General features: G+C 44.1%; 1 protein-coding gene and 1 long non-coding RNA gene across 7 annotated transcripts in view; one reads left to right on the plus strand and one right to left on the minus strand.

Annotated features, from left to right (window-relative positions):
* LOC138754172 (BAG family molecular chaperone regulator 4-like) lies at positions 1 to 12,818 on the minus strand. 2 transcript variants are annotated; one of them, XM_069918052.1, is made up of 5 exons: positions 12,633 to 12,818; positions 9,714 to 9,824; positions 7,233 to 7,556; positions 4,121 to 4,456; positions 1 to 639 (listed from the first exon to the last, which is right to left on the minus strand). In XM_069918052.1, the coding sequence occupies exons 1-5, from the start codon at positions 12,747 to 12,749 to the stop codon at positions 145 to 147; spliced, it is 1,383 nt and encodes a 460-aa protein (XP_069774153.1). In that variant the 5' UTR covers positions 12,750 to 12,818; the 3' UTR covers positions 1 to 144. The 2 variants fall into 2 exon arrangements, with proteins under 2 accessions (XP_069774153.1, XP_069774154.1); XM_069918053.1 differs by lacking the exons at positions 9,714 to 9,824; positions 12,633 to 12,818 and adding an exon at positions 7,680 to 7,778.
* The window catches only part of LOC138754173 (uncharacterized), a 26,786-nt gene continuing 20,417 nt past the window's right edge, over positions 7,238 to 13,606 (plus strand). For all 5 annotated transcript variants that reach the window (XR_011351590.1, XR_011351588.1, XR_011351589.1 and 2 more), the window contains exons 1-2: positions 7,238 to 8,338; positions 11,897 to 11,982. This is a non-coding gene — a long non-coding RNA (uncharacterized lncRNA). The remainder of the gene's footprint in view (positions 8,339 to 11,896; positions 11,983 to 13,606) is intronic.

Here is a 13,606-nt window from a genome sequence, read left to right on the forward strand (position 1 = left end):
TCAGGTTAACAGTTTATTAGCAACAAGGGACACATTGCACTTGTTCTTCAGTCCAGTTCTCCTGATGTGAAGCAGTGTTGTAGTCATTTGAACTTTTCACTCCCAACAGTGATTGGTGAACTTTCCTTCCGTTGACTTCAACTTTTACCTTGCAATCCTCTCCAACTTCTCCAGCACACCTTGAATCTTGTGAACAGCTTCTTTGCGGACCTGCCGAATATGTTCTTGACCATTCGTTTCGACTGAATCCACCTCCAGGAGCTCTTTGGTCAGAAGCTCCTCCAGTAAGCGATAAGTCTTGTCTCCTCTCTTTCCATCAAACTGGTTCACCTCCGCTTCCAGCTGCTGCACATTGTTCAAGACTTGCTCAACTTTCACTTGGCCAGGGTGCACGGGAACCTCGGCCTGCTCCACTCCGTTGTTTGTTGCAGCTGCAGGTTTTTCTGCAGCACCCTTGTTCTCAGTACGGGCCTTGTACACAGTAGGAGGAGCACTGTACTCCATCCGTGGGACTTGGGAGGTGCCTGGCAGCTGCTCTGGGGTTCGGGCAGGGAGGTAGCTTGTGGGCTGCTGTTCATTCCCTGTGAAGTTTGTGTTGTCCAGGCGAGGTTCTTGGTGATTTAAGGAATATGGAATGTCCTAAAAGAGCAAGAGCACTTTTAAACACAGACAGCCCATTCGCAAAACCTGAATACAGTAAAACCCCTGGTACCTGGCATCTATGGGGATTGGTAGATGGCAGATAAGTGCATTTTTCTGGTTGCTTGAGATTTACTTTTTCAATGTATAACTAATACACCTGAATTATGAATAAACATTTTAAAAGACCCAAAACAAAAGTACTACACTGAGCAAACTCAATTTGCACAAATATATAAACCTTAAAGCATTTTAAAAAAATTTTCAGTCACATTCTTTGAAAATATTTAACTGTTACTACATCTGCAGGTTCCTCTCCCAGCCTAGAGCCACCCGAAAGGCTAACGATAATATTATTGATAATTAACCGACACAGGGCTACTCTTACTAAGTAGGGATGAGGAGACACTTTAAGAGAGTCATCCCAACGGTGAGTAGCATCAACCAGCTCTTCATCCTGGGCGACGCCACTGCTGTTTCACACAACTTTATTTAAACAGCTGCTATGAGCAAAGTACGACCAAGCGACTCCTCTGGCTGAATATTTACTTCCATCTTCACCAAATGTTTAAGTTTTAATTCAGAGAACATTTACTTTTACAATTTTAAACTTGGGTATCTTTTATCTATTATTTTATTGTTATTTATTTATTTCTTTTAACATTTATTTTCCTCGATTTTATTTTGCCGGTTGCTTGAATTCTGGATACCAGGGGTTTTATTGTAAATACAAATTAGTTCTTAAATTGAGTTATTTTTAACTGGCACTTTGGGAATTCTATTTTGCAGCTGGGGTTGTCATTAATAAGTTAGTTGCTGATAACGGAAGAAATTTTTTTTAAATAAGTGGAATATGAGAAATGTCATCTTTAATCCAATTGTGAAAATGCCCCAATGCACAGATTATCCTGGAATCATAAAAAATAAAAGCACCTCACAAAAAAAACATGCGCAGACTCTCTTTGCATCGTCATCAGAATGGTGAGGTCTGGTCATTCTGGCCTTTGAGCTTGCTCTGTCATTTAATGAAATCATTGTTAATCTGATTACATGTGAACCTCCATTCCTGCCTACGGAATAAAACGTGGAAGTCTACAAATGTTATGATTGGAGTAAAGCATAGAGAGATACTGGAGGAACTCAGCTAGTCTCAGAGACCAGAGGAGGTCAAGATATATTACCGACATTTCAGGCCTGAGCCCTTCCTCAAGGTGTGAGTGAAAATAGATGTGTCTGAATTAAAGGCTGGGGAAAGGAAGGGGGAAGAATGGGAGGGGGAGGAGTCCAGACCAACAGACAAAAGATATCTATCGGACATGATAAAAGGAACAGTGACAATTGATTTTGGCTCTGTGAAAGACAGGGTAAAAGAGAGAGGACGAAGATGATGAGGGGTGCGAGGGGAGGTTTAATGGAAATCGGAGGTCGATGTTAATGCCAACTGGTTTGAGGGTGCCCAGATGGAAGATGAAATGTTATTCCTCCAATTTGCAGGCGGTTTCAATCTGGCAACTCAGGCGTGAAACGTCAGTTATATATCTTTATCTCCAACAGATGCTGCAAGTCTGGCTGAATTCCTCCAGCATTTCTGTGTATTTACTCCATTCTCATTAACCCTCTTGTTTATCAAGCGTATAACAACCAGCTTTAAATATATTCAAAAACTCTACTTCCACTGGCCTATAAAGAGAGAATTTCCAAATATACTCAACTAGTAGTGAGAAAAAAAAATCACCTCACATCTGAAACATCTATTCTCTCATAAGAGGAAATATCCTTTCTACCTTCATTATTAAGCACCCTCAGGATTGTAGAGAAAGGACAAAAATTTTTTTGCACGACTTCAGGGAGGGGATAGAAATAACCCCCACAACAAGCAAGGGACAGCAGATCTAGAATAAATAAGCTGAGAGCAATAACCAATAGTAAAAGAAAATAAGATGGGAAAAGTTAATGGGATCAAAAAATGGTTACATGGTTAAAAGTCAAGAAATCCTCAGGACGTGATCATCTGCACCTCAAGGGGTTGAGAGTGACGCACTTTGAATCTTCTAAAATTACACAGATTCTCAAGTGGTTCCCACAGAACCCCCTCCCCACCGCCACCAAATCTACCCCCTGCTATTTTAAAATAGAGCTTGGAATGGGTTCAGAAGCAGGGCAAATGCGAAAATGAAGAAATGCTATAGGATATCAAGCAAAGTCCAAAGGGATTTGTGAAAGGGAAATAAATGTTTGTCAAATCTATCAAGGCTGCACCAAATGAAACACCCAAGGGTGGAACCAGTGCATGCTGTTTCTATATTTGGATTTCAAAAGTTATTGACAAGTTGCCATGCAAGATTATTAAGCAAAATTAAAGTGCACACTGGCATAATACACTGGCATGAACTTAGATTGTTAATGGTGTAGAAAACAAAACGAGAATAAACAGGTCATGAGAGGTGTAATTCTCCAGCTATTTCCACACTTTATATCAATTAAGAGTCAGGTCCCAGTGAAGGTTAAGGGGAGTGCGGGGAGATTTCAGGGATAAAGAGAAAGGTTAAATGAACAGATGATGACTTAGTAAGTGGAATTTAAAACAGAAGAAATCAAAAAATTGAAGCACATGGTATGTTTTTAAGATGGTGAAAGACAATGATTGGATGAACCAAGATAGACTTGCACAAAAAAACCCACTGAAGATACTGGGAAGTAAAACAATTAGGAAGGCAAATGATTTGAGTACAATAGGAACAAGGGTCCACAGTCACAAATAAAGGGCTGGCCATTCAGAACCAAGACAAGAAGAAAATCTTCTCTACCAAAGAGCAACAAAGGCTCTCCACGTTAAGATATTAAAAGGACAAGTGGATATAAAGGGATTTGGCATTAATGGTGTAAGGTTACTGGAGAACAAATTTGATGTAAAAGTCGGCCGTGGTCAAATGAAATTCAGGCACAAAGACCTAAATAACCTATTCCTGCATTCAAAAATAATATCAGAGCAAACTGGGAGAATGAACTCAGCACAATGCCATTCCTTGATCAAGTAAAGTCCACCTGCTTTTCACTTTCAGATTCATCCATGTGATTCTGACTTGAACCAAATTTCTTCTATCACACTGGTGGGAAGAAGTTCACATTTACAACTAAGGATATGAAGAAAATCACAGGATTCTGTACGTATTGAGAAATTCCCCCCCATTTTCAAAGGATGCTGAGTATGTTATCATCTTACCCAATTTTTTCAATTCCATGGTGAATTATTTTCTTTTAATCAGTACAACCCGACAATCACCGAGGGAGACATTTGAATCACTGGTTCTCGGTGAACAACACGCAGACACACAACCAGACGTAACACACATTCAAACCAAAGATACGCAGGACAACTATTTTATTTATAAAGTAAATAAATAAATATTAGTGATTCAAATGTCTCCCTGTATACAATTCACTAAAAGTCATGTCTCTAAAAGGCTATGCATTTACTTACTTTTTGCTCATATACAGATGGCGATGGATTGAGTCTCTGCCAGCTGGCTGTTGGTCCAGAAACAATGTTGCCCCCAAAAGCTGACATTGGATGGTTGAACTGCTCCACAGATGACTGCAGCCCTGGTACTCGGACTTGGCGCCATGGGTCGTGGGATGGCACTCCTGCTGCTGAAAGAGCCGACGCTGGCATTGAGGGCTGCCAGGGTTGTGACTGTGGGCCAGGTGCAGGTTGATGTTGAGGAGGATACAGAGCCTGCTGTGAAGCAGAACCCGGGCTTCCGAAGTGGTATTGAGATGTCGTCACTGGGTATGGGGGCTGTTGATCATACAGCTCCTATTTCATGAGAAATTCACAAGTTCAAAGCTCAACAACATCAATAACTAGAGACACACAGGAGACTGCAGATACCAGAATCTGAAACTGAACATGAATATGAACATTGGACAACAAAGATTTTTCCTCCTGAACACTTTTGGGTGTATTTCATGGATTTTGGGCTGCTGATCACGAAAATCAACTTAAAAGTTTCCTATCACGTACTTTTTTTTAGATATACATATTTTTGTGATTTTAAGTCTACCTCAAGCATACAAAGCCATGAACTTCAACATGTCGTTGAAAATTAATTTTCTGCATTTGCACTTGGACTTCCCTGCTGATCTTGGTGCAGTCAGTGATGAACATGGTGAAAGGTTTCACCAGGACATTGCAACCATTGAAAAGTGGTATCAGGGCAACTGAATTACATCAATGTTGGCCGACTATTGTTGGACACAAGAGGCATCAGATGTTGAGTACAAACAAAAATTAGCAGAAAAACACTCTTAAGTTAGTTGAACTCACGCAACGTGTCAACATCATTATGTGATTAAACAGGCTAAATTCAATCGAAGTTAATTTAATGTTTCTCCAACTTCCAACGTGATGCAGCTAATCTGAAATTATCTTTGTGTTCAGTTTGACATTGTCTATCATAATCCCCAAACTTTTTTCAGGAAGCAAACCTTTTGAAAAAAATTGTTGACCAGTGTAATCTACAGTAGGATCTCAGCAAGTCGAGCCACACTGGAAGAAAAAGAATGGTCGACAATTGGACCAAAACCCTTCATCGAGCCTGAAGTGTGAACTGTGCTTTTTCTCCCACTGATTCTGCTCAATCTGCTGCAACACTCAGAAGGATGGACAGTGTCAGCAGGGAGTGGGGAAGAACAGAGTTAACATTTCAAGATCCTCTTTCCTACATCTGAAGAAGGGTCTTCCAGGGCCAAGATGATGTAGATCAGGTGTGGCTAAATTAGTCTTGGGCCAACTGGAGCCCATCGCCCATTTTTAAGTGACCCATAAAAATGGTGATATGCTACTGTAATGGCCCCACTACTGATGGTGGACCTGCAGATAGTGAAGTCTCAGCATCCTCACGCAGGAGGCGAAGTATCAGTGAACCTCCCCCTTGCGGGGTTCAACCGCCCAGTCCAACTGGCATCAGCTCTGACCAGGTTTTAAACAGCCTGTTAACGGAGCCAACAGTGGTTGAAAGATGCAGGGTTTAATATTTTTTGGCCCATAAATCCTTACATTGTTTTTGCATGTGGTCTACAGCCTAAAGGGTTGGACCACCCTGACCTGCCGAGTTTTTCCAGTAGTTGATTTTGTTGCAGATTTCTAGCACCAGCAGAGCTGGGATTTTCACAGAAAGACTCATATTGTATGCTGCAATATTGCTCAGCAGTCTAACCATCACCTGCACCCATTACCCCATGCCCACAGGTCATATTACAGAAGTAGGCCCATCGAGTCTGCTCATTCTAATCATGAATTGATCCATTCTCCCACTCAACCCCACTCCAACTTTCTCCTCATAACCCTCGATACCATGACTAATCAAATACCTGTCAATCTCTGCCTTAAATATTCCCAACGTCCTTACTTCCACAGCACCTGTGGCAACTGTTCCACAGACTCACAACCCTCTGGCTAAAGACATTTTTCCACACCTGTTTTAAATTATCCTGAAAATATGCCCTCTTGGCTGAGAATCCCCTACCATGGAAAACATCCTTGCCACATCTATTCTGTTCAGTCCTTTCAAAATGCCTCCCCCCCCCTCATTCTTCTGTACTCTAACAAGTACAGACCAAGAGCCAACAATTGTTCCTTTCATTCCTGGTATCATTCTAGTAAAACTTCTCTGAACCCTCTTCAATGGCAGCGCGTCCTTTTGCAAATAATGCACCCAAAACTGTACACAGCTCTCCGTGAGGTTTCACCAGTGCTTTATAGTGTCTCAACGTTACATCCCTGCTCTTGTATGCTATCCCCCTATAAATGAATGCCAACATTACATTCGCCTTTTTCACCACCTACTCAACTTCCAGGTCAACCTTTAGAAGTAAAACAAAGAAGTCTGCAGACTCTGTGGTCAAAGTAAAAATGCAATGCTGGAAAAACTCAACAGGTCAAAGTGTCCTTTATATAAAGATACATAACCAACGTTTTGGGCTTGAGCCCTTCATTGAGGTAGTTTTAGATCAACCTTTAGGTCAGAGGTTCTCCACCTTTTTCTTTCCACTACATACCACTTGAAGTAATCCCTATGTCATCGGTGCTCTGTGGGATTGCTTAAGGTGGTATGTGGATGGAAAGAAAAAGTTTGAAAATCACTGTTTTAATCGTCCCTCATTGACCCGTTCTGTGCATGGTTTCAGAACTCCAAAGGAAATGGGCCAATGACGATATTTCTCAAGCACAATATTTCAGTAACAATTGGGTCTAGAGCAGTGATTCTCAACCTTTCCTTCCCACTCACATCCCACCTTAAACAGTCCCTTACTAATCACAGAGCACCGATGGCATAGCGATTACTTGAAATGGGATGTGAGTGGAAAGAAAAAGGTTGAGAACCACTGCTTTAGGGTGTCCTGCACGAGGACTCCCAAGTCACTTTGCACCTCGGAATTTTGAATTTTCCCCCATCTAAATAATAGTCTTTCTTCCACCAAAGTGCATGACTGTACACTTTCCAACATTTTGTTTCACCTGTCACCTCTTTGTCCATTCTCCTAATCTATCCACTTCTCTCTGCCAAACATCCGCCGATCTCAACACTCACTCGTTGTCCTTGAGCCGGGGGGTAGGGCTGATGAGCAGGTGTCTGCGACCTCGACAGCAGAGCCTGACCGGGCGGGCCAGTCTGTGAGTGGGCCCACTGCGCAGAGGAGGCATCCCCATTGGACGGAGGCCTCGGCAGCCCTGCTTGCTGCGTCGGGAGCTGCTGGTGCTGAGGATGTTGGCAGTAGGGCTGCTGTTGGTGACTCTCACTTGTGATTGGATCACCCCGTATGTTTTCACTTGGCCCTGGAGGATACCAGGAGTTCCCCGGAATAGGCCGTGGTGATGAAGCTCGTCCAGAGGAAAACACACTATTGACTACGGCCTGAAATGCGAAAGTACAGTTTACAGATTATACATTCAAGCAGAAGCATCATCACCCAGACCACTGTACAAGAGGGTGTCAATTCACAGGAATACATTTATCAAGACAGTAAAGGAAAATAACCATTCCCAGTTACTACATTCTACACTTTAGAAACAACTGTTGCTGTGACATCGCCGAGTTTCAGCCTATTAATGCATCCACACAGCATCTTACAAATGACAAACACTGCCCTTTGTGAGCTCAGAGGACGAGCTTGAAATCAGAGCAGAAGCAGTAAGGCACCATGTCTCACCAGCCCACCTGGTTGGAAATGATCAGCGAAAGGAATTTGAAAGGCAGGAAAGGGAAGGTGACTTTGCAAACTGAAAGTGTCGAGATATTGGGGGAAAGGTGGGGTTAGCTCAATAGTTTGAAGATTAAACCTTAGTTCCTGAAATCTGATCATGAAAATGGATTGTGAGCATAATTTGAGGATTTTTCTCAGTTTATAAAGCAGGAGAGGCGTCAGCAGGGAAAAGGATTTGATGCCAGTGGGGAAAAGTGCTTAGATAAGTTGAAGTGAAGGATGAGGAGGCACACATTGGCCATTTCTATCCATGGATGCTACTTGAACTCCAGCTCCTCACTGCTCAAGATCGCAGCAGCTCCAGTTCTTGTGTTTCTATGCTATCGTTTGGTCGCATTGCTCACGATGGTGGCAACTGTCATGCAGACTGATTGTAATAGGCTGGCCAATTTGACTCAAGAATGAATCATCAAGAAAATGCAGCAGAACAAAGGTCGCATGAGTCACTTCTTTTTCTCAGCTCATCCCCCCCTTCTGCACAAAGTTACCACTTTAAAAAAAAAAGAAACTTTCACATTCTGGACTCAGCATGATGCAGGCACTGCTCTGACATGGTTCTGGGCCAGATCTTGCCTAATCTGATGAACTTCTCAGTAACCCAAAGCCACACCATACTCCACGTGAACAGCAAAACTAGAGAAACATAAGAGTTGCAGTGGTGAGGAAGCAATGAGATGATGGAGAGAGTCAGCAGTGTGGATGCTGAATGATGCAGAGAGCAAGTTCAGCTTGTCATTGATGAGTAAAAGCAGTCGGATACACACACACACACACACACACACACACACACACACACACACACACACACACACACACACACACACACACACACACACACACCATTAGGTGTCACAGGTTCGTGGGCCAGAGGGGCCTGTTGCTGTGATGTATGTCTAAACTTAAAAAAAAAATTAAAATTAAGAGCCAGCCAATGCCTCTTACCACTCAGGTGACTCTTCCAAGTGTCTCCCTATCTCTGTCTAGTAAAGGCCTTTATCTTTCTTAGTATATTAGTTAGGCTTTATCTGGAAACGTGGGGGCGGAGGTTGTGGTTAATTATGACAGCGGCACAGTAAGCGTAGTGGTTAGTGCAACGCTGTTACAGTGCCAGCGACCAGGGTTGAATTTAAATTTTGTAAGTTACGGGAATTACCTGATTAAGTGAACTCTACATATTTAAGGACTACAGATACTGATTTTTTTTCTCTCCCAAATTTCTTTATATTTTGCACTGTCCCTTGTCTTTTAAACTGTTTATCTTTAATGGTGACGTACAAGTTAGGCATTGTAAGATTGTGTCTCAGGCAACTGAAAAATGTGCATATCTGGCATCTGCAACCCATGTAGGTGCCGGATATCAGGGATTTACTGTATTAATTCCAACTGCAACTCAACAATGAGTTGCTGGAGGAAGTCAGTGGGTCAGGCTGTGTCCCTGAATCTATTCCTTCTGCTCCTCAGAGACCCTTTTTCTGAATCCATTATTACTTCTAATAAATAATGGAACAAGTGCAGTGGATTGGACTGGATGGAAGTGAGGGGTGAAAACCTTAGACCCAAAGATCCCACCTTCTCTTCAAAACCCTTTCACTGTTTGGCCTCTCTTCCTTCAGTTATCACTCCTCTTGCTATTTTAGTTTCAATGTAGGGTCCCGGCCCAAAATGTTGACCATTTCGGCCCATGGATGCAGATTGACCCACTCAGTCCCTCCATCAGCTCATTTGCTCACAATTCCAGCACCTATAGGTTTTTTTTTGCGTTACTCAAAATTACTTCACAGTTTTAAAGAATGAAAAACAGCACTTACTTGTGGGGGCATTTGATGGTCCACCATTTGAGAATAGTTGCTCGGATATGGATTAGGTTGATGTCCGGGGGGATACCAGTAATTGGAAGGAAACCCTGGGTATGGCATTTCCTAAAATAACAAGCACCAAGTCAAATACAGAGCTCTGCATTTATAAGGAAAAGGAAAATAGGTTTTAGTGCACAAGATAATGAGAGGAATCTTGATCTTGACGTCACCCAACCTACAGAAGGATGCATTTACTACAACAGTGAGCATAACTAATTCACCAATCAAGTAAAGGCAGTGTATTATTTGAGAAACAATGAAGCAAAAAAAGCCTGAACTTAAATTGAGGAGGATCTCATTGAAATAGATGCCCTCAAGATGTCCTCGAGAACCAGGAGTCACAGCTGCAAAGTATGCATCAACCATTGATGAAAAATACAAAAATATTTCTTGCACTGGAGTGTTCATGAACTACAGGTCTCAAGATGGTCATGGTATAAATTTAAGACAGAGATCAATAGATTTTTATGAATTAAGGGAATGAAGGGATACAGGATTAGCACGGGAAAGTTATGTTCAGGAAAGAGATCAGTGTGAACCTATTAAATTTAATTTTTTTTTAAACATTAGACATAGAGCACAGTAACAGGCCCTTTTCAGCCCATGAGCCCTTCTACTCAATTACAGCTGAATGACCTACAACCCCTATTCATTTTGGAAGGAAACTGAAGGACCCATAGGAAATTCACGCAGTCATGGGAAGAACATACAAACTCCTGATAGACAGCACGAGATTCAAACCCCAGTGCAAGTCACTGTCCTGTAATAGCATTGTGCTAACTGCTACACTATCCGTGCCCCCTTTAAATTACAGGATACTTACAAGAAGCGTACTAATGCTTTGACTTCTAACATTGTCTGATATTATGAACAATTTGTACTGTCTGAAATGTGAGTGAAACACGAAAGTCTGCAGATGTAGTGATTGTAATAAAAATAATGCTGTCAGAACTCAATAGGTCTTGCATCAACAAGAGAAGGTTCATATGGACCTTGCGAGACCGGCTGAGTTCCGACAGCATTCTTGTGTTTTTATTGACTGAAATGTGAACCCATCAGCTATTGGAATAAAAAAAATAATTGTTTGTACCCTGACAAAGTCGTCAGTACAGAAACAAACATGCAACATATGACTGGCCAAATCAAAATAATAATGTTCACTGAAAATCCATTATTTTTCATTCTTATTTTTGCATTCAACATAAAAATATTAAAGTGCTGAATAAAAATGGTTATATTTGGTTTATTAACCAAGTTTGTCACATTTTAAATCATGAAACCTGCAGCAATAGGGAAAGTTGAGCTTCAATGAAAATCACTGATGGGGAATATCAATGTGAGCTCACTTACTGGGTCTGGTACAGCAAGATGTAGACATCCAGTGGGGGCAACATAGATCAGATCAAATAAAACACAAAACAAAAAGAACACAGATGACTTCCCCTCCTGCGTAAAGGTGTGAAATATACAGTAAAGTGCCCAGTATCTGGAATTCAAGCCTCAAGCAACCAGCAAAAAAAAGAAAAATAAACAGGTTAAAAATCCAAAATCCTAAAATTGGTGCACTTTGTGGTTAGTTCACAAGTCCACGCAACACACAATCTCAAGCGACCAGAAACTTCATTTATCCAGCATCTAACAATCCCCAAATGTGCAAGAGACCAAGGGTTTTAATGTAATAGTTATAGAGCAGGTGAATAAAACCTATGTTCACTCCTTTCAATTTCACTCCTTTGTATTTCAATGTAAATATCAAAACATTTCCAAATAAAAGTTTTTGAATTGTTGAGATTTTTGAAAAGAACACAAGCCTCATTTTCAGAAAAAAACAAGAGCATTGACCTACTGCTAACCTTCACAAGGAACAATGACTTCCCTGTCACTGTGACCAGAATTGCTCTGCCCCATGATTTGACCCACATGTTCAGATTGACCAGGCTAAAGTGTACTGAACTCCATTTCCACATTCCCTGACACTCTTCCCCAATAAAGATAGCCAACAGAACAGGGGGGGTTCTGCCTTTAATACATCAAAAAGGCCTCTCTGCACAATTCAAACACCACTTCTTAAAAATTTTTCACTCCTCTGACTAGTTTCGTCTAATTATCTTAAATATTTATTTCTCTCCATACAGAAATTTAATGAAAAATATTGTATTTCCATGCCGCTGTACATTGTACGATGAATATTAGCAGGAAATGATCGTTATCAGCAAAAGAGGTGAATGCCCCATCTTCAAACCACATGTCCACTGCCCCCCCATTACTCTCCTTAACCCTCCATCATACTCTCTCCTCAGCCCATTCCAATTCCACTCCCCTCTTCACCTCACCCTCCTCCACTCCCTCCCTGTCCCCTCATTCTCCATCCCCTCATCCCGCCTCCCCTCCCCTTCATCCCTCCCCATCACTCCCCCATCCCCTTAACCTTCCCTCCCTCACTCCTTCTCATTCCTCCCCCCTCCCCTCCTCCCCCCTCCCCTCCTCCCCCCTCCCCTCCTCCCCCCTCCCCTCCTCCCCCCTCCCCTCCTCCCCCCTCCCCTCCTCCCCCCTCCCCTCCTCCCCCCTCCCCTCCTCCCCCCTCCCCTCCTCCCCCCTCCCCTCCTCCCCCCCTCCCCTCCTCCCCCCCTCCCCCCTCCCTCCCTCCCCCCTCCTCCCCCCCTCCCCCCTCCCTCCCTCCCCCCTCCCCCCTCCCTCCCTCCCTCCCCTCATCCCCCCTCCCTCCCTCCCCTCCCTCCCTCCCCTCCCTCCCTCCCCTCATCCCCCTCCCTCCGTTCCCTCATCCCCCCTCCCTCCGTTCCCTCATCCACCTCCCTCCTTTCCCTCATCCATGCTCCCCTCCCCCTCTCCTCGCCCCCCGGGCGGTCGCACCTTCGGCAGTCGCGGGTCGGCCCACGTCGTGGTGCCGGTGTTGTGGTCGATGTAGTAGGGCCACCCGCTGTCGGGGTCGCGCTTCAGCTCCCAGCCGCGGGGCAGAGTGGCGGCCATCGCCTCGTCTCCGCGGCCCAGCCCGTGAGCGGCAGTCGCGGTGGCCAATCTACACCGGCGCCGGTTCGCCCCTTCCGGTACACAGGCCAATCAGGAGAGGGCGTCCACGCCAGACCGATCCGCCCACTTCCTCTGACAATTGCTGTCAGTCACATTTACTCACACTTCCTCCTGACACACCCACTCATCCGACTCACACTCTCTGACTCACTCGACCCCTGTCACACACACTCTGGACAACCTCACCCCTGACCCACTCACCACTGACCCAATCACCCCCTGGCACACTCACTCCTGACACAATCGCCCCTGACACACACACTCTGACCCACTCACCCCCTGACACACTCATACTGGACACCCTCAACCGCCTGACCCACTCACTCCTGACCCACTCACCGCCAGGCACACATACTCCAGACACACTCGCCCCTGAACCCACACACTCCTGGCACACTCACCCCCTGACCCACTCACCTGACACACTCACCCCTGACATACTCTCTCTGACCCAATTACCCCCTGGCACACTCATTCCTGACACAATCACCCCTGACACACACACTCTGACCCATTCATCCCTGACCCACTCACCCCCTGGCACAGTCATTCTGGACACACTCAACCCCCTGACCCACTCACTCCTGACACACTCATTCCAGACACACTTTGTCTGACCAACTCACCCCTGACCCACTCACCCCCAGGCACACTCACTCCAGACACACTCACCCCTGACACAGACTCTGGACAAACTCACCCCTGACCCATTCACTCCTGACACACTCACCCCTGACCCACTCACCTGACACACCCACCCCCTGGTACACTCACTCCTGACACAATCACCCTGACAC

This window comes from Narcine bancroftii, chromosome 2, assembly GCF_036971445.1.
Source record: "Narcine bancroftii isolate sNarBan1 chromosome 2, sNarBan1.hap1, whole genome shotgun sequence".
Classification (NCBI taxonomy): domain Eukaryota; kingdom Metazoa; phylum Chordata; class Chondrichthyes; order Torpediniformes; family Narcinidae; genus Narcine; species Narcine bancroftii.